At 46.7% G+C, this 25,377-nt stretch overlaps 1 protein-coding gene across 3 annotated transcripts in view; it reads right to left on the reverse strand.

Annotated features, from left to right (window-relative positions):
- Positions 1–25,377, reverse strand: part of PDXDC1 (pyridoxal dependent decarboxylase domain containing 1) — a 409,736-nt gene that overhangs the window by 31,519 nt on the left and 352,840 nt on the right. For all 3 annotated transcript variants that reach the window (XM_063934357.1, XM_063934356.1, XM_063934355.1), the window contains 3 exons: positions 24,231–24,279; positions 19,645–19,746; positions 19,033–19,158 (listed from right to left, as the gene is read on the reverse strand). In XM_063934357.1, the coding sequence (XP_063790427.1) occupies positions 19,033–19,158; positions 19,645–19,746; positions 24,231–24,279 (277 nt within the window). The remainder of the gene's footprint in view (positions 1–19,032; positions 19,159–19,644; positions 19,747–24,230; positions 24,280–25,377) is intronic.

Consider the following 25,377-nt stretch of genomic DNA (forward strand, 5'->3'; position numbering starts at 1 on the left):
TCACCGGTAATTCTATTTCTCGTAGTCCGTAGTGGATGCTGGGAACTCCGTAAGGACCATGGGGAATAGCGGGCTCCGAAGGAGGCTGGGCACTCTAGAAAGATTTATGACTACCTGGTGTGCACTGGCTCCTCCCACTATGACCCTCCTCCAAGCCTCAGTTAGGACACTGTGCCCGGACAAGCTGACATAATAAGGAAGGATTTAGAATCCCGGGTAAGACTCTTACCAGCCACACCAATCACACCGTACAACTCGTGATACTATATCCAGTTTGACAGTATGAAAACAACTGAGCCTCTCAACAGATGGCTCAACAATAACCCTTTAGTTAACAATAACTATTTACAAGTATTGCAGACAATCCGCACTTGGGATGGGCGCCCAGCATCCACTACGGACTACGAGAAATAGAATTACCGGTGAGTAAATTCTTATTTTCTCTGACGTCCTAGTGGATGCTGGGAACTCCGTAAGGACCATGGGGATTATACCAAAGCTTCCAAACGGGCGGGAGAGTGCGGATGACTCTGCAGCACCGAATGAGAGAACTCCAGGTCCTCCTCAGCCAGGGTATCAAATTTGTAGAATTTTGCAAACGTGTTTGCCCCTGACCAAGTAGCTGCTCGGCAAAGTTGTAAAGCCGAGACCCCTCGGGCAGCCGCCCAAGATGAGCCCACCTTCCTTGTGGAATGGGCATTTACAGATTTTGGCTGTGGCAGGCCTGCCACAGAATGTGCAAGCTGAATTGTACTACAAATCCAGCGAGCAATAGACTGCTTAGAAGCAGGAGCACCCAGCTTGTTGGGTGCATACAGGATAAACAGCGAGTCAGATTTTCTGACTCCAGCCGTCCTGGAAACATATATTTTCAGGGCCCTGACAACGTCTAGCAACTTGGAGTCCTCCAAATCCCTAGTAGCCGCAGGCACCACAATAGGCTGGTTCAGGTGAAACGCTGACACCACCTTAGGGAGAAATTGGGGACGAGTCCTCAATTCTGCCCTATCCATATGGAAAATCAGATAAGGGCTTTTACATGATAAAGCCGCCAATTCTGACACTCGCCTGGCTGAAGCCAAGGCCAATAACATGACCACTTTCCACGTGAGATATTTCAGATCCACGGTTTTTAGTGGCTCAAACCAATGTGATTTTAAGAAACTCAACACCACGTTGAGATCCCAAGGTGCCACAGGAGGCACAAACGGGGGCTGAATATGCAGCACTCCTTTCACAAATGTCTGAACTTCAGGTACTGAAGCTAGTTCTTTTTGAAAGAAAATCGACAGAGCCGAGATCTGTACTTTAATGGAGCCTAGTTTTAGGCCCATATTCACTCCTGCTTGCAGGAAATGCAGAAATCGACCTAGTTGAAATTCCTCTGTTGGGGCCTTTTTGGCCTCGCACCATGCAACATATTTCCGCCATATGCGGTGATAATGCTTTGCCGTAACATCTTTCCTGGCCTTAATAAGCGTAGGAATTACTTCTTCCGGAATACCCTTTTCCTTTAGGATCCGGTGTTCAACCGCCATGCCGTCAAACGCAGCCGCGGTAAGTCTTGGAACAGACAGGGCCCCTGCTGTAGCAGGTCCTGTCTGAGCGGTAGAGGCCACGGGTCCTCTGAGAGCATCTCTTGAAGTTCCGGGTACCACGCTCGTCTTGGCCAATCCGGAACCACGAGAATTGTGTTTACTCCTCGCTTTCTTATTATTCTCAATACCTTTGGTATGAGAGGCAGAGGAGGGAACACATAAACCGACTGATACACCCACGGTGTCACTAGAGCGTCCACAGCTACCGCCTGAGGGTCCCTTGACCTGGCGCAATATCTTTTTAACTTTTTGTTGAGGCGGGACGCCATCATGTCCACCTGTGGTTTTTCCCAACGGTTTACCAGCATCTGGAAGACTTCTGGATGAAGTCCCCACTCTCCCGGGTGGAGGTCGTGTCTGCTGAGGAAGTCTGCTCCCCAGTTGTCCACTCCCGGAATGAACACTGCTGACAGTGCTAGTACATGATTCTCCGCCCATCGGAGGATTCTTGTGGCTTCTGCCATCGCCATCCTGCTTCTTGTGCCGCCCTGTCGATTTACATGGGCGACTGCCGTGATGTTGTCTGACTGGATCAGGAGCAGGGATTTTGCTTGACTTAGGGCATTGTAGATGGCCCTCAGTTCCAAAATATTTACGTGAAGGGAAGTCTCCTGACTCGACCATAGTCCTTGGAAGTTTCTTCCCTGTGTGACTGCCCCCCAGCCTCGAAGGCTGGCATCCGTGGTCACCAGGACCCAGTCCTGTATGCCGAACCTGCGGCCCTCTAGAAGATGGGCACTCTGCAGCCACCACAGTAGAGACACCCTGGTTCTTGGAGACAGGGTTAGTAAGCGATGCATCTGAAGATGCGATCCGGACCACTGGTCCAACAGGTCCCACTGAAAGATTCTGGCATGGAACCTGCCGAAGGGAATTGCTTCGTAAGAAGCCACCATCTTTCCCAGGACCCGCGTGCAGCGATGCACTGATATCTGTTTTGGCTTCAGGAGGTCTCTGACTAGAGATGACAACTCCCTGGCTTTCTCCTCCGGGAGAAACACTTTTTTCTGGACTGTATCCAGAATCATACCCAGGAACAGTAGCCGTGTCGTCGGAACCAGCTGTGACTTTGGGATATTCAGAATCCAGCCGTGCTGGTGCAACACCTCCTGAGATAGTGCTACTCCCACCAACAACTGTTCCTTGGACCTCGCTTTTATTAGGAGATCGTCCAAGTATGGGATAATTAAAACTCCCTTTTTTCGAAGGAGTATCATCATTTCCGCCATAACCTTGGTAAATACCCTCGGTGCCGTGGACAGTCCAAACGGCAGCGTCTGGAATTGGTAATGGCAATCCTGTACCACAAATCTGAGGTACTCCTGGTGAGGATGGTAAATGGGGACATGCAAGTAAGCATCCAGGGATACCATGTAATCCCCCTCTTCCAGGCTCGCAATAACCGCCCTGAGCGATTCCATCTTGAACTTGAATTTTTTTATGTATGTGTTCAAGGATTTCAAATTTAAAATGGGTCTCACCGAACCGTCCGGTTTCGGTACCACAAATAGTGTGGAATAGTAACCCCGGCCTTGTTGAAGTAGGGGTACCTTGATTATCACCTGCTGGGAATACAGCTTGTGAATTGCCGCTAGCACCGCCTCCCTGTCTGAGGGAGCAATCGGCAAGGCAGATTTTAGGAACCGGTGGGGTGGAGACGCCTCGAATTCCAGTTTGTACCCCTGAGATACTATTAGAAGGATCCAGGGATCCACCTGTGAGCGAGCTCACTGATCGCTGAAATTCTTGAGGCGGCCCCCCACCGTACCAGGCTCCGCCTGTGGAGGCCCACCGTCATGCGGCGGACTTGGCAGAAGAAGCGGGGGAGGACTTTTGCTCCTGGGAACCTGCTGTTTGTTGCAGCCTTTTTCCCCTACCTCTGCCTCTGGATAGAAAAGACCCGCCTTTTCCACGCCTGTTTTTCTGGGTCCGAAAGGACTGAACCTGATAAAACGGCGCCTTCTTAGGCTGTGAGGGGACATGGGGTAAAAATGCTGACTTCCCAGACGTTGCTGTGGAAACTAGGTCCGAGAGACCATCCCCAAATAATTCCTCACCCTTATATGGCAACACTTCCATGTGCCTTTTAGAATCTGCATCTCCTGTCCACTGGCGAGTCCATAAGCCTCTCCTAGCAGAAATGGACAATGCACTAACTTTAGATGCCAGTCGGCAGATTTCCCTCTATGCATCTCTCATATATAAGACTGAGTCTTTTATATGGTCTATGGTTAACAGGATCATGTCTCTGTCTAATGTGTCAATATTTTCTGACAGTTTATCTGACCACGCAGCGGCAGCACTGCACATCCAAGCTGACGCAATAGCTGGCCTAAGTATAATGCCTGAGTGTGTATATACAGACTTCAGGATCGCCTCCTGCTTTCTATCAGCAGGTTCCTTGAGGGCGGCCGTATCCGGAGACGGTAGTGCCACCTTTTTAGACAAACGTGTGAGCGCTTTATCCACCCTAGGAGGTGTTTCCCAACGTGACCTATCCTCTGGCGGGAAAGGGAACGCCATTAGTACCTTCTTAGGAATTACCAATTTTTTATCAGGGAAAGCCCACGCTTCTTCACACACTTCATTTAATTCATCTGATGGGGGAAAAACTACGGGTAGTTTTTTCTCCCCAAACATAATACCCTTTTTAGTGGTACCTGTATTTATATCAGAAATGTGTAACACCTCTTTCATTGCCTCAATCATGCAGTGAATGGCCTTAGTGGGCATCAGGTTAGACTCATCGTCGTCGACACTGGTGTCAGTATCAGTGTCGACATCTGGGTCTGCGGTCTGAGGTAGCGGGCGTTTTAGAGCCCCTGATGACCTGTGCGACGCCTGGACAGGCACGAGCTGAGAAGTCGGCTGTCCTACATTAGTCTATACGTGCACTCATTTCTTTCCATAAGCTCAACCACTCAGGTGTCTGCCCCGCAGGGGGTGACATCCCTTCTAAAGGCATCTGCTCCGTCTCCACATCATTATCCTCATCAAACATGTCGACACAGCCGTACCGACACACCGCACACACACAAGGAATGCTCCAACAGAGGACAGGACCCACAAAAGCCCTTTGGGGGGACAGAGTGAGAGTATGCCAGCACACACCAGAGCGCTATATAATGCAGGGACTAACTGAGTTATGTCCCCTATAGCTGCTTTTTCTATATCATTTATACAGCGCCTAAATTTAGTGCCCCCCCTCTCTTTTTTTACCCTTTTCTGTGGTGTAGACTGCAGGGGAGAGCCAGGGAGCTTCCTTCCAGCGGATCTGTGAAGCAGAAATGGTGCCAGTGTGCTGCAGGAGATAGCTCCGCCCCTTTTCCGCGGACTATTCTCCCGCTTTTTTCTGGATTCTGGCAGGGGTATTTTCCACATATATAGCCTCTGGGGCTATATATTGTGGTATTTTTGCCAGCCAAGGTGTTATAATTGCTTCTCAGGGCGCCCCCCCCCCCAGCGCCCTGCACCCTCAGTGACCGGAGTGTGAAGTGTGTGTGAGGAGCAATGGCGCACAGCTGCAGTGCTGTGCGCTACCTTGGTGAAGACTGATGCCTTCTGCCGCCGATTTTCCGGACCTCTTCTTGCTTCTGGCTCTGTAAGGGGGACGGCGGCGCGGCTCCGGGACCTAACACCAAGGACTGGGCCTGCGGTCGATCCCTCTGGAGCTAATGGTGTCCAGTAGCCTAAGAAGCCCAATCCGGCTGCAAGCAGGCGAGTTCGCTTCTTCTCCCCTTAGTCCCTCGCTGCAGTGAGCCTGTTGCCAGCAGGTCTCACTGAAAATAAAAAACCTAAATCTATACTTTCTTTCTAAGGGCTCAGGAGAGCCCCTAGTGTGCATCCAACCTCGGCCGGGCACAAAATCTAACTGGAGGAGGGTCATAGTGGGAGGAGCCAGTGCACACCAGGTAGTCCTAAATCTTTCTAGAGTGCCCAGCCTCCTTCGGAGCCCGCTATTCCCCATGGTCCTTACGGAGTTCCCAGCATCCACTAGGACGTCAGAGAAATAAGATTTTAAACCTACCGGTAAATCTTTTTCTCGTAGTCCGTAGAGGATGCTGGGGACTCCGTAAGGACCATGGGGATAGACGGGCTCCGCAGGAGACATGGGCACTTTAAGAAAGACTTTAGGTCTGGGTGTGCACTGGCTCCTCCCTCTATGCCCCTCCTCTAGACCTCAGTTAGAGAAACTGTGCCCAGAGGAGACGGACAGTACGAGGAAAGGATTTTTGTTATTCCAAGGGCAAGATTCATACCAGCCACACCAATCACACCGTATAACTTGTTTATCTATTAAATAGTTAACAGTATGAAAAAACAACGTAGCATCAGTCCAACCTGATGAAACTATAACATAACCCTTATGTAAGTAAAACTATATACAAGTCTCGCAGAAGTAGTCCGCATTTGGGACGGGTGCCCAGCACCCTCTACGGACTATGAGAAAAAGATTTACCGGTAGGTTTAAAATCTTATTTTCTCTAACGTCCTAGAGGATGCTGGGGACTCCGTAAGGACCATGGGGATTATACCAAAGCTCCCAAACGGGCGGGAGAGTGCGGATGACTCTGCAGCACCGAATGAGCAAACCTTAGGTCCTCCTCAGCCAGGGTATCAAACTTATAGAACTTTGCAAAGGTGTTTGAACCCGACCAAGTAGTAGCTCGGCACAGTTGTAGTGCCGAGACCTCTCGGGCAGCCGCCCAAGACGAGCCCACCTTCCTAGTGGAATGGGCCTTCACCGATTTTGGTAACGGCAATCCAGCCGTAGAATGCGCCTGCTGAATCGTGTTACAGATCCAGCGAGCAATAGTCTGCTTCGAAGCAGGGGCGCCAACCTTGTTGGCTGCATATAGGACAAACAGTGCTTCTGTTTTCCTGACTCTAGCCGTTCTGGCCACATAAATTTTCTAAGCCCTGACTACATCAAGGGACTCTGAATCCTCCAAATCTCGTGTAGCTACAGGCACCACAATAGGTTGGTTCATATGAAAAGATGACACCACCTTAGGCAAGAATTGAGGATGGGTCCGCAATTCCGTCCTATCCATATGGAAAACCAGATAGGGGCTTTTATGAGACAAAGCCGCCAATTCCAACACTCGCCTAGCCGAAGCCAAGGCTAGTAACATGACCACCTTCCAAGTGAGATATTTTAACTCCACCGTTTGAAGTGGTTCAAACCAGTGCGACTTAAGGAAACTCAACACCACGTTAAGGTCACAAGGCGCCACCGGAGGTATAAAAGGAGGCTGAATATGCCGCACTCCCTTCACAAAAGTCTGTACTTCTGGGAGAGAAGCCAATTCTTTTTGAAAGAAAATGGATAAGGCCGAAATCTGAACCTTAATGGAGCCTAATTTTAGGCCCAAATTCACTCCAGTCTGTAGGAAGTGAAGGAAACGGCCCAGATGGAATTCTTCCGTAGGAGCATTCCTGGCCTCACACCAAGAAACATATTTTCGCCATATCCAGTGATAATGTTTCGCTGTCACGTCTTTCCTAGCCTTTATCAGAGTAGGAATGACCTCATCCGGAATTCCCTTTTCCGCTAGGATCCGGCGTTCAACCGCCATGCCGTGAAACTCAGCCGCGGTAAGTCTTGGAACAGACATGGCCCCTGTTGTAACAGGTCCTGTCTTAGAGGAAGAGGCCACGGATCTTCTGTGAGCATTTCCAGCAGACCCGGATACCAGGTCCTTCGTGGCCAATCTGGAACAATGAGAATTGTTCTCACACCTCTTTTTCTTATTATTTTCAACACCTTGGGTATGAGAGGAAGAGGAGGAAACACATAGACCGACTGGAACACCCACGGTGTCACTAGGGCGTCTACTGCTACCGCCTGAGGGTCTTTTGATTTGGCGCAATACCTCTGTAGCTTTTTGTTGAGGCGGCACGCCATCATGTCTATCTGGGGCAGTCCCCACTGACTTGCAATCTGTGCGAAGACTTCCCGATGAAGTCCCCACTCCCCTGGATGCAGGTCGTGTCTGCTGAGGAAGTCTGCTTCCCAGTTGTCCACTCCCGGAATGAACACTGCTGACAGTGCGCTTACATGATTTTCCGCCCAGCGAAGAATCCTGGTGGCTTCCGCCATTGCCACTCTGCTCCTTGTGCCGCCTTGGCGGTTTACATGAGCCACTGCGGTGATGTTGTCTGACTGGATCAGAACTGGTTGGTCGCGAAGTAAGTTCTCCGCTTGACGTAGGGCGTTGTATATGGCCCTCAGTTCCAGGATGTTGATGTGAAGACAAGTCTCTTGACTTGTCCAAAGTCCTTGGAAGTTTCTTCCCTGTGTGACTGCTCCCCACCCTCTGAGGCTCGCGTCCGTGGTCACCAGGATCCAATCCTGAATGCCGAACCTGCGGCCTTCCAAAAGGTGAGCACTCTGCAGCCACCACAGGAGAGATACCCTGGCCCTGGGGGACAGGGTGATCAGCTGATGAATTTGTAGATGTGACCCGGACCACTTGTCCAATAGGTCCCATTGGAAAGTCCTTGCATGGAACCTGCCGAAGGGAATGGCTTCGTATGTTGCCACCATCTTTCCCAGGACTCGAGTGCAATGATGCACAGACACTTGTTTTGGCTTCAATAGGTTCTTGACTTGAGTCATGAGTTCCTGAGCTTTTTCTATCGGAAGAAAACCCCTTTTCTGGTCTGTGTCCAGAATCATGCCCAAGAAGGTCAGACGAGTCGTAGGAACCAGCTGTGACTTCAAGATATTGAGAATCCAGCCGTGTTGCTGTAACACCTTCAATGAAAGTGACACACTGTTCAGTAACTTCTCTCGTGATCTCGCTTTTATGAGGAGATCGTCCAAGTATGGGATAATTGTGACACCCTGCTTGCGCAGGAGCACCATCATTTCCGCCATTACCTTGGTGAAAATCCTCGGGGCCGTGGAAAGCCCAAACGGCAACGTCTGAAATTGGTAATGACAATCCTGTACCGTAAATCTCAGGTACGCCTGGTGAGGTGGATAAATGGGGACATGAAGGTATGCATCCTTTATGTCCAGAGATACCATAAAATCCCCCCCTTCCAGGCTGGCGATGACCGCTCTGAGCGATTCCAACTTTAACTTGAACCATTTTAAGTATAGGTTCAGGGATTTTAAATTCAATATGGGTCTGACCGAACCGTCTGGTTTCGGAACTACAAACAGGGTTGAGTATTATCCCTTCCCTCTCTGAAGCAGGGGAACTTCGACCACCACTTGTTGAAGACACAATTTGTGAATAGCATTTAACACTATCTCCCTTTCTAGGGGAGAAGTCGGTAGAGCCGATTTGAAAAACCGGCGAGGAGGCACCTCTTCGAATTCCAGCTTGTATCCCTGAGAAACAATTTCTATTGCCCAGGGATCCACCCGTGAGTGAACCCAGATGTGTTACAGAATAACGTTATTCTGTCTCTATAATAATTTTTAATACTTCACTTAGTTGTCTCCTTCACAACAAAGGGACATATAATACATCATATGTGATAACAATAAAGGTATCTACATCACATATGGGTATTGAGAATCTCTTTCATATTTAACACTATTACCTATAAATCATTTGGATAAATCATATTTGTAATTAAAAACTATTTAGGGAATGAGTGCTGCTATTAAAAGTTGATTTGCTTTTTCTTTCTTTTCTTTAAATAACTAGGCAAGCAACATGTCAAGCGCACCCAGATATCAAATAAATGGGTCGGCTATATTAATCTATAAATGTAATATAGAAATATCAGTGAAGTACAACACAGACCTGCAGGGTGTTCCTAGTGTTACCGGTATCAGAAGGACACACATGCACAGAGACATCAGAACACTCAACGCCTAAAATAACTGGCTAAACTTACTCAGCATTCCAGCTAGAAAAGCAGGAAGGAGTTTGTGTAACACAACCAGGAGACAGGAGAGGCAGAAATGGGTTCAAATGGCTGCCCAGCATTGAGGGGGAGGAGAGAGAGGAGGGGAGATAGCCTGAGGCAAGCAGTCAACTGAGTTGCGAGCGCGTCCAGGGGCGAGGTTAACAGGGAAATCCCGCATCCCCCTCTGGCTTTGGACCCCAGGGCAAATGTCCCCATTGCCGTACTGGTATCCTGTTTGGTAATTGCCCCAGCGGTCTAGTTTACAGAGCAGGTCCCCCTGAAGCTGTCACTACCACCACCACCAGTGGTCTCCACACTGGCTGTGTAAACCCAAATTGTACATCTGCAGCAATAACCGGGAGCTGTGTGTGCCGGCCTCCCCCAAGCTGCCCGCGGTGGCTACCCAGTCGCCGGTGCTTCCACCCCCATTGCTGGGTATTGGTGCGGCAATGAGGGTGTCCTATAGATACGCCCGACACTGGGCATTCATGCTGTAAAACTAAAGAAAATAAAGTAACAGGGGGACCATCTAAAGTAGCCCCTTCCTGAGAAAATCAAGGTGGGCCCTTTGTCACCCAAACTTACAAGATGCCTCTGCATATACATGCCGGTTTTATCTCTGGATTGGATAAAGTTTCTATGTGGACGATCTCCTACTACTTTCTTCATCACAGACTGCAATATTCAAGACATCCGTAGCTCTGGTGAGGACCCTATTTGGATTTATCTATTTTTGGGACTACCCTCCAGCGGGTGTTATGCAGTCGACATTCACGTTATACTGGACTGTGCTATCAATTCTACAGGAGTAAGAACCGTCCACCTTGATTTCTAATATTCCAGCAGTTAACTGGCTTATTTGTGTATACAGATCATTTGGGTGACCTTTTTAAACAATATTATGTGATATATATGTGTAGTTATATTTATTAAATTGTGTGAACCTTACAGACAACCCATTTTCTATTTTTAGCGCTGCTTTTCCTCTTGTTTTTATGTATATTCTTATATAGGAGTAACTAACCTTATTTTTGGCAGCTGCTGATTAGTGAACCAGCCCTAACTTAGCGCCTGACCCATACAAATTGGTAATTTGTTTTTCCTTCCTGAGAAAATGGTGCCCACTTCTACCGGAACCAAACAGAAACTGACTTGCCGGTGGCTGGGGGTGAGGTATAGAATCCGGGGCTGCTGGGAAAAGAATTCTTCTTGAATGTTTGATTTGGTGCTCAGACTCCAACCTCTCCGGGCTATACCCAGTGTCCCTGTGCCTCCTAGTGGACGAAGAAGGAAATACTGTTTACCCGAAAAAATACTGGGCAGTACAACACTGCGATTTAGAGTGGAGATAGAAATCGTCCCCCTCCCATCTCTAAAACCGTGTGTACAATTAAAATGGTTAGGCCAAGGTATAGATGTATTGGTTATCTTTGGAAATAGTCTCATCTTGCCAAGTATGATGTGGGAATAAAACAAATGTATTTATTTTGTGTGCTGTAGAAAAAAGTTTTAAATATAGATCGCCTTCTCTCAAATACTTAGTCCAAGTGGCTGCTGCTTATAACAAACATTTAAGGACATGTCAAATTTTCAACCACGGAAAGGTATCTGCATGCCACAGTCAAGTGACATATGATAAAGTCATAGTACGCCTGTTTTTGATGAAAGATTAGGAGCACATACACTTTGCTTTTCCTCTCCGAATTGTAGTTACCACAGTGCCAGCTGCTGAATCCACTCTGACTGTGTCACATGGCAATGAGCGCAAAGGGGCACCTTGGGAATGGAAGCTATTTTTATACAGTGAAACACTTTCTCCTGGTTGGCCTTAACATAATCAAACACTGTTCTTGTTATCTATTGACATTGATCCAAGTCTTCTCTCTCCTTAAAGGAATGGTGAAGATTTTTGTAACAAAGCACTGTTTTCATATACGTATATACTATTCATTCTGAAGTGAGTGAAATAAGCTGCACTATACCAATGACATCAAATGTATTCATTCTCAAATGCCATGTGTACAGAGTTAGACTTTCTGCTGAAGGGAAAGTTCAGGTTGAGTATCCCTTATCCAAAATCCCAGATTTTTGGGTCCCCTACTGAGGTAATAACACACGTTATATATATATATATATATATATATATATATATATATATATATATAATATGTCTATATATACACATAATACATAATATATATGTTATTATCTCAGTAGGGGACCCAAAAATCTGGGATTTTGCATTTTAGATAAGGGATACTCAACCTGTATAACAAGTTTGAGGTTTGAACTTTAATTCCCATTGAGCTGCATCTAGCACCACATTTTGTGTGTGGTTATTACAGGCCAGATTGCTTGGAATGGCCAGATTTTAACCTAGCCTTTCCCACTTCAAACAAGCCGACACAAAACCACATGGGAACTGTAGTACTAAAATACTCTGTGCTGCTAATAGGCTATTGCTTCTGGTGATAATGGGAATAAATTGTAAAAATAAATAAAACAAGTATGACTGACTTCTACTGCACATGCAAAGTCTGACTTTAGACCATAGTAGAGGGATGCGGCTTACACCAGCTGGAGTACAGGCATGGGGGCATTTCAGGAACTGAAGCATACTGTAGAATATATGGAGCAATAACTAGAGACAAAGATGTTTTCTAATTGCTTCTTCCCACAATGTTACTTAATTATCCTCTCATAAATGCTACATTGTAATACTTTAACGCAGTGGTTCACAAACGTTGTTGAATCACAACGCACTTGAGTATCAGCTTTTTTATCACAGCACCCCTAAGCCAAAAGATTCTTATTGAGATTGAAATTTACCAAAAATTATTAAATTAAGTACAAAGGGGGCGTGGCCTGGCGTCGGAGGAGAGCAGTAGCAGCTTCCTTGAGCTCCTGCTCCTATTCCATCTTTTCTGCCCTCCGGGACTGCTCAGACCTGCTCCTCCACAGCATATAACCCCCCCCCCCCAAATATCCTCATCACCCCCTGCTGAATTCTGACCAGAACCGTGGAGCGCCTGGAGGCTCCCGCGGATTGCGGCCTGGTCTCGTCATTGAAGCCGGGACCTCGATTTTGGCGCGGCCCCGCCGGCCGAGCCGCGGCTGCTTCTCCCTGACGGCGCCTGACCCTCTGCCCCTCGCGGCACCCCTGGGGAATCCCGCACTGCCTGCTACACTGCGCTGCCCCTCGCCGCCTGAGACCGCGCGGCAGGGACACCGAGAGACGCCGTGGAAGAGGCCTGACGCGTCCCTGCTGACAGAGGCACACCGCTTCCACTGACCTGCCGGGCCGCTGAGCGGGGCAGAGCGACGTGAAGTGCGCTCCTTCTGCCTGCTCTGAATCTAGAGCAGAGGTGACCTGCTGCTGTTACCAGAAGGAGACCCTCTGCCTGGCCTGCTGTTCTGCTACAAATCCTGCTATTATATGTCACTAATGTGTGGACGGGGGAGGTGGGCCCCTGCTCCACATATCCTGACCTGCTAACACTGCAGGGGGCTGTTATTATTATTAGTGCCGCTGCCCTTCACAGCTCCTGCCCTTGAACGGCCGGACCCAACTGCTCAACTCCCGCTGGCCTTGGGAACGGGCCCTCATCTTCCTTTCACTTTTTTTATTTTTACTGCGGGGTTACGTGCCTTGCCCCTCAGCCACACAGTCCAGTGGCCGTCTCTTTCGTCCCTTCCCATATGACTGCCTGCCTCTGCGGTTAAGGGGTGGAAAAGCTGTCATCCCACATCGGCCGGGCTGCCTCCGCCTTGGCATACACACCTGTCTCCAGTGCCATCTGTGATCCCGGCCGGAGGAACCTCCCACACCCCTCTCACCCCCTGAGAGCTATAACCAGGATGTGGTTACCTTGAATGTTTATACCTCGTAGGTGAGACCCGCTATACCCTTTACTTCTCAGGCTCTCTGCGCTCTGTAGTCGCCTTTTCAGAAATCCTTGCATGGAAAAGTTTATGATACCTTTGCCCGTAATGTCCACAGGCATTACTCAGCATTCTCGAGAGGGCATTCCCTGTGGCGATTCATCCGACTCCGACCGCTCGACTACGCGCTCGCTATCTCAGCGTTCCCGCAAATCACGACCGCTTGTGAAACAACCCAAAATGAAACATAAGGACCTGCTGGCGGTCCTGGGGCCACTCCTCGACGAGAAGTTGGCGGGCATCAAGGAAGCCATAGAGTCCTCTTCGACCCTGCTCAGTCAACACTCCACCCGCCTTGACGAAGTGGAACAAAGGATATCGACCCTGGAGGATAACTTGGAAGAAGCGCAACATTCTTTACAAGCCAAGCAACTGGAGGTCTCTGACCTCTCAGAGAAGCTAGATGACCTCGAAAATTGCAGCAGGCTTAATAATCTGAGGGTCATAGGCATCCCAGAGTCGATAAAAGGCCATGAGCTCCTAGATCTCCTATCGTCCGCTATTCCGGAACAATTATCCATGGATCTGAAGGGAGTCCCTCTAGTCATCGAAAGAGCCCATAGACTGGGACCTGAACGCAAGAATGCTTCTGGGTGCCCTCGCCCGGTTATAATGAGAATCCTGAACTATGCGGACAAAACGAGACTTCTTGATCACTACCGCAAAACTGCTAATCTCTCAGTCAATGGTGAACGTCTCCTCATTTTTCAGGACTTCTCGGCATTGGTGGCCACGAGACGCAGAGAGTTTGCTCCTGTATGCAAACACCTCTTTGATGCAAAGATCAGATTCTCCTTGCTATACCCGGCTCGCCTTAGGGTCTTTGAGGATGGCAGGCCGCGGTTCTTCGATGATCCTGAGGAGGCCAGGCGACATTTCTCTCTAGCTGACACCTGATCGATGCCTGTCCTTACCTGCTGGTGACTTTCTACCATCCGAGCCTGCACTCGGGTCTCACTTACAAAGTGCCATGAGTGTGACTATTGCACACTCTCGATTTGTTTTTTTCTTTTCTTGTTACTTTTTGATGTATCGGTTTCTGTTTCTATGTTTTGTTGCTTTGGTTTGCCTAGGCCGGGACCCCTTCCCTCCAAGGTTACTCACACCTCCATTGAGAATATTATTATATCCGACCATGCCCCGATATCTCTTCACATCCAACTAACTCTACCTCCCCGTACTATTCCTAGATGGCGCTTCCCTGCATATTTACGTCACTCCACTGACTTCCTTCTTCATCTTAAGCAATCCTGGCTGAACTACAACCTAGATAATAGCGATCAGAGTTAAGATTCACCATTATTTTGGGGCGCGGCTAAGGTCGTCCTTCGTGGACATGTAATGTCCTACACCCACTCTAAACGGTGGAAGTTTTCTTCCCAACTGCAAACCTTAAGTGCCACACTCACCTCTGCATACAGGCGATATACCCAACACGACACCCCTACACATAAGGAAGCTTACCTCTCTGCCAAACTTATCTACGACACGTTCCTCACGGAGCGGGCCCAATTAGCCTATGATTACCAGAGGAATAGATTTCACAGGCGGGGCAATAAATCGGGCAAATTACTGGCCAATCTAATCAAGGTCCCAAGATCCCGCACATGGGTTAACGCAATCAATAACTCAGGTACATTGACTACTGACCCCGAAGCTATATGCACCGAATTTAGAAACTTTTATCAATCTCTGTACGCCAAAGGTCCTGACGACTCAGGCGAACCGCTCCTTTCTAAAGGCAGCTTCCCTCCCGGTTTTGACCCAAGAGGAAAGGGACTCTCTGGAATACCCGATAACGATTGAGGAGGTGGTTGACGTTATTAAAACCTTACCGAACAACAAGAGCCCTGGTCCTGATGGCTTTGGCGCAGAGTTTTATAAAATGCTCAGGGACGAACTGGCTCCCACCCTTACGTCCCTCTACAATCACATTCTTACCTCTAAACATACTCCACTTAAGATTTAATGAGGCCACCATAATAGGCTAAACCTGGCAAAGATCCTTCCCTATCCAGCTCTTATAGACCGATCTCCCTCCTCAACCAGGACTTCAAAATTCTCACGAAACTAATGGCCAATAGATTACAACCTTGCATTTCTCGTGTTGTGTCGTCTGCGCAGATGGGATTTATTAAAAATAGACAATCAGTACAGGGCATCAGAACTGCTTTAGCGGCCATCACTTACTCACGCACCCACAATATCACAGATAACGTACTGATAAACCTTGACGCGGAAAAGGCTTTTGACAAGATTGCTTGGCCCCACCTGGCTAGAGAGTCTTGACTCATCAGCGATTTGGTGAAAACTTCCGAGGTCTTGTCGATTCCCTTTACAACAGCCCTACTGCGCAGGTGGTAGTCAACAATGTCCCCTCATCTCCTTTCGTTCTTGAAAGAGGGACTAGACAGGGATGCCCTCTCTCTCCTCTTCTCTTTAATCTGGCTCTAGAACCTTTTTTACATTATGTCCTGAACCTACCCGCCTTCCGAGGTATTAGAATAGGTAACAGAGAGGTGAAGCTGATGGCATTTGCGGATGATGTCCTCCTCTTCACCTTTAATCCGAGACAATCTATTCCGGCATTACAGGACACTATTGAACATTTCTCCTCCTTTGCTGGTTTCTCAGTCAACTACGACAAATCAGAGGCTCTAGCCATGTTTCCTCAGGTCACCACAGGTTGGGATACTCCTTTTCCGTTTCGCTGGGCCCCCACCCATATTACATATCTAGGGATTCTTCTCCCTTCTGACCCTACTCGTCTCTACTCTGACAATGTACGTCGTATCCTTACTAAAATCCAGACTGAGCTAGCGCTCTGGCAAAAATTGCCCCTCAACTTAATGGGATGCTGCAACCTTGTCAAAATGGCTAGTTTCCCCAGATTGCTCTATGTCCTCCAGATGGTCCCAGTCATGCTCTTAAAATCTGATTTATCATCCCTTAAACTCATCTATTTCTAAATTTATTTGGGCTGATAAACGACCCAGAATTAGCTTTTTCAAATTGTCCCAGACAGTGCAGAAGGGGGGAATGAATCTGCCGGACATAGAGCAATATAATAGGGCTTGCTCTTTACGTTTCGCTATGGACTGGCTCAGGAGTACATCTGTCTTTACCGACTCGCTGATTGACTCCCAACTCTGTACCCCCTTATCTTTAAGTTTTCTTCTCCATGCGACTAGATCCGAATTGTCATCCTCTCACATTGACAACCTGCTCTTAACCTCCACCATTGTGGCATGGCGGTTGTCTAGAAGGTCTCTAAAGTTACAACATACATGCTCACTATTTCTCCCTCTGGTTGGTAACCTACAATTTCAGAAGGGTAAGGCCTCTTTCCCCTTCACTGCTTGGCACACGGCTGGGATTACATTGGTGACCTTCTCGACTACAGGAAAAAGATACTCTCTTTTGCAGAGGTGTCACGCAAATTCAACATCGATCCTCGCTATACATTTCACTTTTTTCAGGCCTCGCACTATATACAATCGGTCCTTTCACATCTCCACCAGTCTGACTTTATTTATTCCCTAGATACACTCCTGCGCTCTGGGACATATTCCATTTCGACTATCTATGCCCGCATACGTACAGAACATGTGCCCACTTCTGACCTTGTTCAAGTTCAGAGGTGGTCCTCCCAAATACCTACAATGTCTCCCGACGCCGTAATGGATAGTTTTACAGCCTCTTTAAACATTATCCCAGCCAGCTTATACCAGGAGATGTCCTACAAAATCCTACATAGAGCCTATATCTCTCCATTATCTGACTCAGCAAAATGCACAAAATGCTCTGCACCGGTAGCTGATCTTATGCACTGCTTTTGGCACTGCCCCTGCATTCAAGCTTTCTGGGCTGAGCTGAGGACCTATGGTACCTCCGAGTTGGGTTTACACTTTCAATGTACTGCCTCTTGGGCTCTGTTTGGACATATTCTTGATCAAACGGCTCTCCCTGCTCAGGATGTGAAACTGGTAGTGATTCTCTCAGCGGTAGGCAGAAAAGCTATCCTTCAGCAGTGGATTTCCGACACTCCCCCCACTTTACCACTGGTGACCTCTAGGCTACTTTTCCTATTCACGATGGACAGGCTAGAAACATCTCTCAATAAAGAAATACGGACTCCTGCGTTGTTTCAATGCTGGGGTCGATTTATACATACGCTACCCACTTTAACAAAACTAGCCATTAAGCAGAGTTTTTGTTGCACCACATGGTATGGCCGTCAACTCCTAGCTGATAATCCTCCGGTTTCCCTCCCATAACCGCCTACTTCCTTTCACCTTCCCGCTTTCCCTCCTCTTTCCTTTTCCTTCTTCTCCTTATCGCACTGACCTCCTTATTCTGCCTTGGCTTCCTATACTCTCATACTCTACTTCCTCTTTTTGGCTCTCCAACGGCTATATACTTTCTCTAGCTCTGCTGAAGTCTCCATGGATGGGTCGGCGGTACCCTAGCCTTGGCAGGTATTATTTTACTGCTTTATTTTATATGTTGGTTTATTGTTTTTGTTTTCTGTGTTCCCCAGCGGGGAGAGCACATTAGAATGTTTTACTGTTTATGTTTTTGTTTTATTTTGTTTCTGCATTAGCGTTGCGACTGATATTTTGGCCCTCATTCCGAGTCGTTCGCTCGGTATATTTCATCGCATCGCAGTGAAATTCCGCTTAGTACGCATGCGCATTATTCGCACTGCGACTGCGCCAAGTAATTTAACAATGAAGATAGTATTTTTACTCACGGCTTTTTCTTCGCTCCGGCGATCGTAATGTGATTGACAGGAAATGGGTGTTACTGGGCGGAAACACGGCGTTTCATGGGCGTGTGGTTAAAAACGCTACCGTTTCCGGAAAAAACGCAGGAGTGGCCGGAGAAACGGAGGAGTGTCTGGGCGAACGCTGGGTGTGTTTATGACGTCAAACCAGGAACGACAAGCACTGAACTGATCGCAGATGCCGAGTAAGTCTGAAGCTACTCTGAAACTGCTAAGTAGTTTGTAATCGCAATATTGCGAATACATCGGTCGCAATTTTAAGAAGCTAAGATTCACTCCCAGTAGGCGGCGGCTTAGCGTGTGTAACTCTGCTAAAATCGCCTTGCGAGCGATCAACTCGGAATGAGGGCCTTTATACGATTCCTGTAACTCTAATATCTGCAATTTTGATAAGTTTTATTAGAAAATGGAAAATATGAGGTTCTGCTTTAGGCCCCACCACTCTTCTGACTAGTCCTTTTGTGATTTAACGGTGATTTGTGCATTGGTTGGGTCCTCTGCTTTATCATGCTGTTATTTTCTGCATTTTGTTAACCTCAATAAAATATATATTGGGAAATGAAGTACAAAAATTCCAAATAGTTTGGTAGGGTAAACCAGAGCTGGTGGCTGCCAATCATATGGACCATAAATAATTTGATCTGGTCTTGGACTACCAATCCATGGCACCCAGGTTGGGAACCACTGCTTTAACAGCTATTTGTGAAGTGGCAGATCTGATTAGACTCTAGAAACAAAGTTTATACTATGCCTGGGTATGTAATCATGAACATAGCTATAAACCTCAGCAACGTAGAGACATTCCATCCACAGAATATATGGTGAGGCACATACCAGTTGAGATGTATGTTTTATCCGCTCAACAATTCCATTATGACCAAGATATTGCAGAGACAACCACAGTGGCAGAGCTCGGAGCTTCTCCACAGGCTGACTTGTAGTGAGGCCGGCAGCAAGGGACTATGGAGACAATGTAAAAATGAGTCAACACCATGCAGCATAAATATTCCAAAATAGCAAAGATTTACATTTATTACATACATAAGTGTAAATACAGTAACTAAGCCGCTTATTCATTGTTCTGGTAACCAAAGAGGGAGGTACTGTATTTCCCAGAAACACTCTTTACTGTATCCAATAATTTTAGCTATGCCATCCCTCACCACTAGATGTAGCATTAGTTGCAATGTAAATATCATTCACAAAGACTCAAGCAATGACCCATCAACAGCCTGTTAACCTATAGCCGCCATTTGTGCAGACCATACACATACACACTGGAGAATAAAAGCTCACATACAAGCCACTTACATAGCTTTAGAACTTCATAGTAAAGAAGATGTGGCAAGGTTTATTTTTCAGAAACATATCAGATCATGTTTTAGTTTAGTCGTTTAAACTTTATTAATCAATTAGAAGACATACATTAAGGAGCAAATGTCTCACCAAAGATGGATCCTCATGTCGATATAAGGTAACAGCAGGAACTGCTGGTAGGCCCAGCCATGGTCCAAGTGTCAGTGTCATACTGTCACACTTTGTTGCAGCCTAGTTTATAAATAAAGAAGGTACAGAAATATCCGATTCATTTCTTATGAAAATAATCATTTAAAATGAACTTCAAATACATTGTTGCAGTAAGTTAGCCGATTAAGAGCAGATTTGCAATGTGTGTTTCCACTGACCAAATCGGTGTAGATTTTAACTATTCCCAGCTAAAAATGCAGTTGAAAATGTTTAATAACCATTATATTCAGTGCCGCCATTGTACCCCATGTGATATATATTAACTTAGGAATTTAGCCTAACCGCTGTTCAAGCTGGTCACCTATATCTGTGGCCAAATCCATCACACCTAATACACTGCAAATAGGCTTAATGACTGGAACTTAACATGTGGGTCCAGTTAACCAGTGGAAAAAAAAACATATTTTTCTAATGGATTTCCAAGTAATGAAACTGTGAAGGCTGCAAAGACTGGACATTTTCAAATCCAATGTTACATTATCAACATATAGGGGTATATGCAATTACCGGCGAATTGCTGCAATTTTTCGGCCGTTTTTTAATTCTACACAATTCGACCGTCGAATTCCGGCAAGTGGGTGCCGGAATTCAACATATTCAATAAAAAACGGATTCGACAGTCCCGCTGTCGAAAAACGGCCGATTTGACGGATTTTGATCCGATTTTTAAAACAACGAAAAAAACGGTAAAAAACCCGAAAAAAAATTGTGTGGGGTCCCCCCTCCAAAGCATAACCAGCCTCGGGCTCTTCGAGCCGGTCCTGGTTCTAAAAATCCGGGGGGAAAAATGACAGGGGATCCCCCGTATTTTTAAAACCAGCACCGGGCTCTGCGCCTGGTGCAAAAAAATACGGGGGACAAAAAGAGTAGGGGTCCCCCGTATTTTTTACACCAGCATCGGGCTCCACTAGCTGGACAGATAATGCCACAGCCGGGGGTCACTTTTATACAGCGCCCTGCGGCCGTGGCATTAAATATCCAACTAGTCACCCCTGGCTGGGGTACCCTGGGGGAGTGGGGACCCCTTCAATCAAGGGGTCCCCCCCCCAGCCACCCAAGGGCCAGGGGTGAAGCCCGAGGCTGTCCCCCCCATCCAAGGGCTGCAGATGGGGGGCTGATAGCCTTGAGAAAATTGAAAGAATATTGTTTTTTCCAGTAGTACTACAAGTCCCAGCAAGCCTCCACCGCAAGCTGGTACTTGGAGAACCACAAGTACAAGCATGCGGGAGAAAAACGGGCCCGCTGGTACCTGTAGTTCTACTGGGAAAAAAATACCCAAATAAAAACAGGACACGCACACCTTGAAAGTACAACTTTATTACATACATGTCGACACACACACATACTTACCTATGTTGACACGACGTTCGGTCCACTTGTCCAAGTAGAATCCACGGTGTACCTGTGAATAAAATTATACTCACCTCAATCCAGTGTCTGGCAAAACAACAAAACGAACACCCGGACCAAACGGACTGAAAGGGGTCCCATGTTTACACATGGGACCCCTTTCCCCGAATGCAGAGACCCCCCCGTGACTGCTGTCACATAAAGGTCTCTTAAGCCAATCAGGAAGCTCTACTTCGTGGCACTCTCCTGATTGGCTGGATGCGCGTCCGCTGGCAGACAGCGCATCGCACAGCTCCCTCCATTAGTTTCAATGGTGGGAACTTTGTGGTCAGCGGTGGGGTTACCCGCAGTCAGCCGCTGACCGCGGGTGACCTCACCGCTGACCGCAAAGTTCCCACCATTGAATATAATGGAGAGGCTTTGCGATGCGTTGTCTGACAGCTCAGACGCGCATAGCCAATCAGCAGAGTGCCAGGACGTTGCGCTCGCTGATTGGCTGAAGAGACCTTTCTGTGACAGCAGTCACTGGGGGGTGTCTGCATTCGGGGAAAGGGGTCCCATGTGTAAACATGGGACCCCTTTCAGTCCGTTTGGTCCGGGTGTTCATTTTGTTTTTTTTGCCAAGTACGTGGATTATAATCTGGACACTGGATCAGGTGAGTATAATTTTATTCACAGGTTCACGTGGATTCTACTTGGACAAGTGGACAGAGGTCGGCGTGTGAACATAGGTAAGTATGTGTGTGTCGACATGTGTGAAATAAAGTTTTACTCTCACGGTGTGCGTGTCCTGTTTTTATTTGGGTATTTTTTTTCCAGTAGAACTACAGGTACCAGCGGGCCCGATTTTCTCCCGCATGCTGGTACTTGTGGTTCTCCAAGTACCAGCTTGCGGGGGAGGCTTGCTGGGACTTGTAGTACTACTGGAAAAAACAATATTCTTTCAATTTTCTCAAAGCTATCAGCCCCCCATCCGCAGCCCTTGGATGGGGGGGGGGGGGGGGGGACAGCCTCGGGCTTCACCCCTGGCCCTTGGGTGGCTGGGGGGGGGGAACCCCTTGATTGAAGGGGTCCCCACTCCCCCAGGGTACCCCGGCCAGGGGTGACTAGTTGGATATTTAATGCCACGGCCGCAGGGCGCTGTATAAAAGTGAACCCCGGCTGTGGCATTATCTGTCCAGCTAGTGGAGCCCGATGCTGGTGTAAAAAATACGGGGGACCCCTACTCTTTTTGTCCCCCGTATTTTTTGCACCAGCACCAGGCGCAGAGCCCGGTGCTGGGTTTAAAAATATGGGGGATCCCCTGTCTTTCCCCCCCCCGGATTTTTAGTACCAGGACCGGCTCGAAGAGCCCGAGGCTGGTTATGCTTAGAAGGGGGGACCCCACGCAATTTTTTTCTGATTTTTACCATTCCATTTAAAAAAAATAAAAAATTTAAAAAAATAATATTTTTAAAAATATATAAATAATACTTGTGCCTCCAAAATAGACAAACCAAGTACATAATCCCTTCTAATATAAATAGATATGCTATGACCAATAAAAAAAACACCAAAAAAAAACATGTTTTTAAATTTTTTTATTAGATTCCGCCACCAAAGTGTGGCGGATTGAAAATGACGAATTTACTGTCTAAAAGCACTGTTGTCGAGTTTCCAAACTTCAATTGAATATACTTTTGGCGAATTGCCGCATTTGTACCATTGCAGAAATGTCGAATTTGACAAATGTCGAATTTCAAAAAGTCGAATTTGGAAAGTCCGTTTTTTTGACGGAAAGTACTGAATTGCATTGTCGAATTTTTTTTTGGGGTGAAAATGTCCCGTTTTTCGACATTTTCGGGAATTCGACCGCAATTGCATATACCCCATAACATTATTTGGAAGTAAGCATTAATATCAGCTAACTGGAATGTCATGACCGCCTCAAAGGCTAAACTGGTAGACTCCAATGACTGGATAACTATAGTCTAGTTTTCCCATGCATTAGCATTTGTTTCTTTTGTTGCTTTACAGCACTCCATTATTATATTTACATTAAATGTGCTGCTTTACTGTACACTGAATGTGTTTACTATCAAAAAGGGAACATAAAATAGGGAAAGATGAGCAGGCACTATGAAATACAAGGGGAGTAAATATATTAAGAGTAAAACCAAAACGTACCTTTATTAAGCCAAATGAAAACTTAGAGAAAACACTTCTCAAAAGGGACAATATATATATACTAACTCACAGCTTATGCTAAGGTATCTGGAGACAGTCTAATACTTAGGGTCAATCCATTTAACTCACCCCTGCACGCTAGGGGGAGTTGCCACTGCAATGGCATTGTAAACGCTGACAGTAGACTTGGAACTCACCCACCTCATGGCCCCATCTAGCCCAGATTCGTAGATTTTAGTACACAGCCCAATAGCGCTGCAAACAAGATTCCATAAGTTTGGCGGTACCCTAAGTTTGGCATATAGACACACTCATGACTAAATCACAGGTATTTGGATTGACCACTTTGTCACAAACACACACATATAAAAGGATTTTGCAACAACGACTAATTCCACCTCCAATGTAATATAGTAGCATTTGTCATCAGCAAATCCAAGACATTTATATCCAACAAACAACATAATGTACCTGGTAACTAGCAATGTATACAAACATAAATAAATGGAACATGCTGCTCTAAACCACTCCCCCGATGGCCATGGGGCAGGTGTGTGGTACTGTACAGGGTATATTGATCTTTTTAGACAATATCACCTTGCAAACAAAAATGAAAGTATAATGCGGTATCCAATTAGCCATGGTAATTGGATAGGGGTGCGAATAAAAACTGCAAAACAAACCCATTTTTCACTTTTTTTTCCTTACCCCTATCCAATTACCTCATGAGAAAAACACCTGTTTTTTTTTTGTGTGCGAAAATGCATAGGTCCCGACAAAAGCAGCGGACCTACCGTATGTAATTTCGCTGCACTATTCACGTAAAAAATGGTAAAGTATCGGGGATTTGGCTTCATCTACCTGAGGCGGGTGAAATCAATTCCAAATAAGTGCCAGCATTAGGGAATAGCCCCCAGGCGAGTGTATTAGTTGTGGTAAATTACCACGGCTAATTGGATACCACCCATAGTGGAAACAAGAAAACTTACCAGCACTGAAGTACTGACATGACCGAGCGCCAAGGTTGCCAAATTTACTCTGAGAAGAAAAATAAAATATGTTGTCATACAATTAAAGATTTATTGCTTTTCTTCAGCCATACTCTAATCTTCTCCTTAAATATTTCAATGGATATTACAAAAAGCAATTTTCTTCCAGCTAAAAACATTTTTGATAACTGCAGTGGATGGGAAAGAAGGGGTAGCTGTTGTCGTCCAGTGCAGATATAAATATTAAACATTGGCAGCACTGTTGTACCTCCCTCTGTGCTGCTAGTATGGAGACTGATATTCAGACAAGCCATTACAGCCACAATTACTAATCACTTGTAACCAGATCTCCCCAAAGTCTGCAAATCAGCTTGCATGGAAGATCTAATAAATGTGGGCAATACATTGCCATGATGATCGTTTGCTGGGTGATTTCTTTACCACCAAAATATTATAACAGAAAATGAAACTGGTAATACTAAGGCCCTATCTGATTTAGGATTTCTGAAAACAGATAGCAAAATATTAATTAGAATAAAAGTTCACAATTCTAAACTCCCGTTACAGGCATGTGGATATAGGATGTATCCATGTTAAGTAAAAGGAGAGTTATGGTAGATTTACAATTGTTAACTCTCTTTCTGCGAGGTACATTGGGTTTCACAGGGAAACATCGGGGGTAGAGTGGATCTTGATTCAGAGGCACCAACAGGCTAAAGCTTTAGGCTGTCCCAGTATGCATTGGGGCCTCCTCTATAACCCCGCCTCCAGGCACTGTGAGCTCAGTTTCGTTAACCAGTCCAATGTAGGAACAGGTAAGAGAGAAGGTAGATGTTAGTCACATATATCTATGTCTGGTAGGCCCCACTTGTCCACTAGCAGTTGAAAGACTTCTGGATGAAGACTCCACTCTCCGGTATGCACGTCCTGGCAACTGAGAAAGTCCACTTCCCAGTTTAGGACACCCGGAATGAACACTGCGGCTTCGACTGCCGCCTTGATGGTTTATGTATGCCACCGTAGTGGCACTGTCTGACCGTACTTGAACCGGACTGTTCTGTACCAGAGGCAGGGCGAGAGTCAATGCATTGAACACCGCCCGCAACTCCAGAATGTTTATTGGGAGGAGTGACTGCTCCTTGGTCCA

The sequence above is a fragment of the Pseudophryne corroboree genome, chromosome 7 (genome assembly GCF_028390025.1).
Source record: "Pseudophryne corroboree isolate aPseCor3 chromosome 7, aPseCor3.hap2, whole genome shotgun sequence".
In the NCBI taxonomy this organism is placed as follows: Eukaryota; Metazoa; Chordata; class Amphibia; order Anura; family Myobatrachidae; genus Pseudophryne; species Pseudophryne corroboree.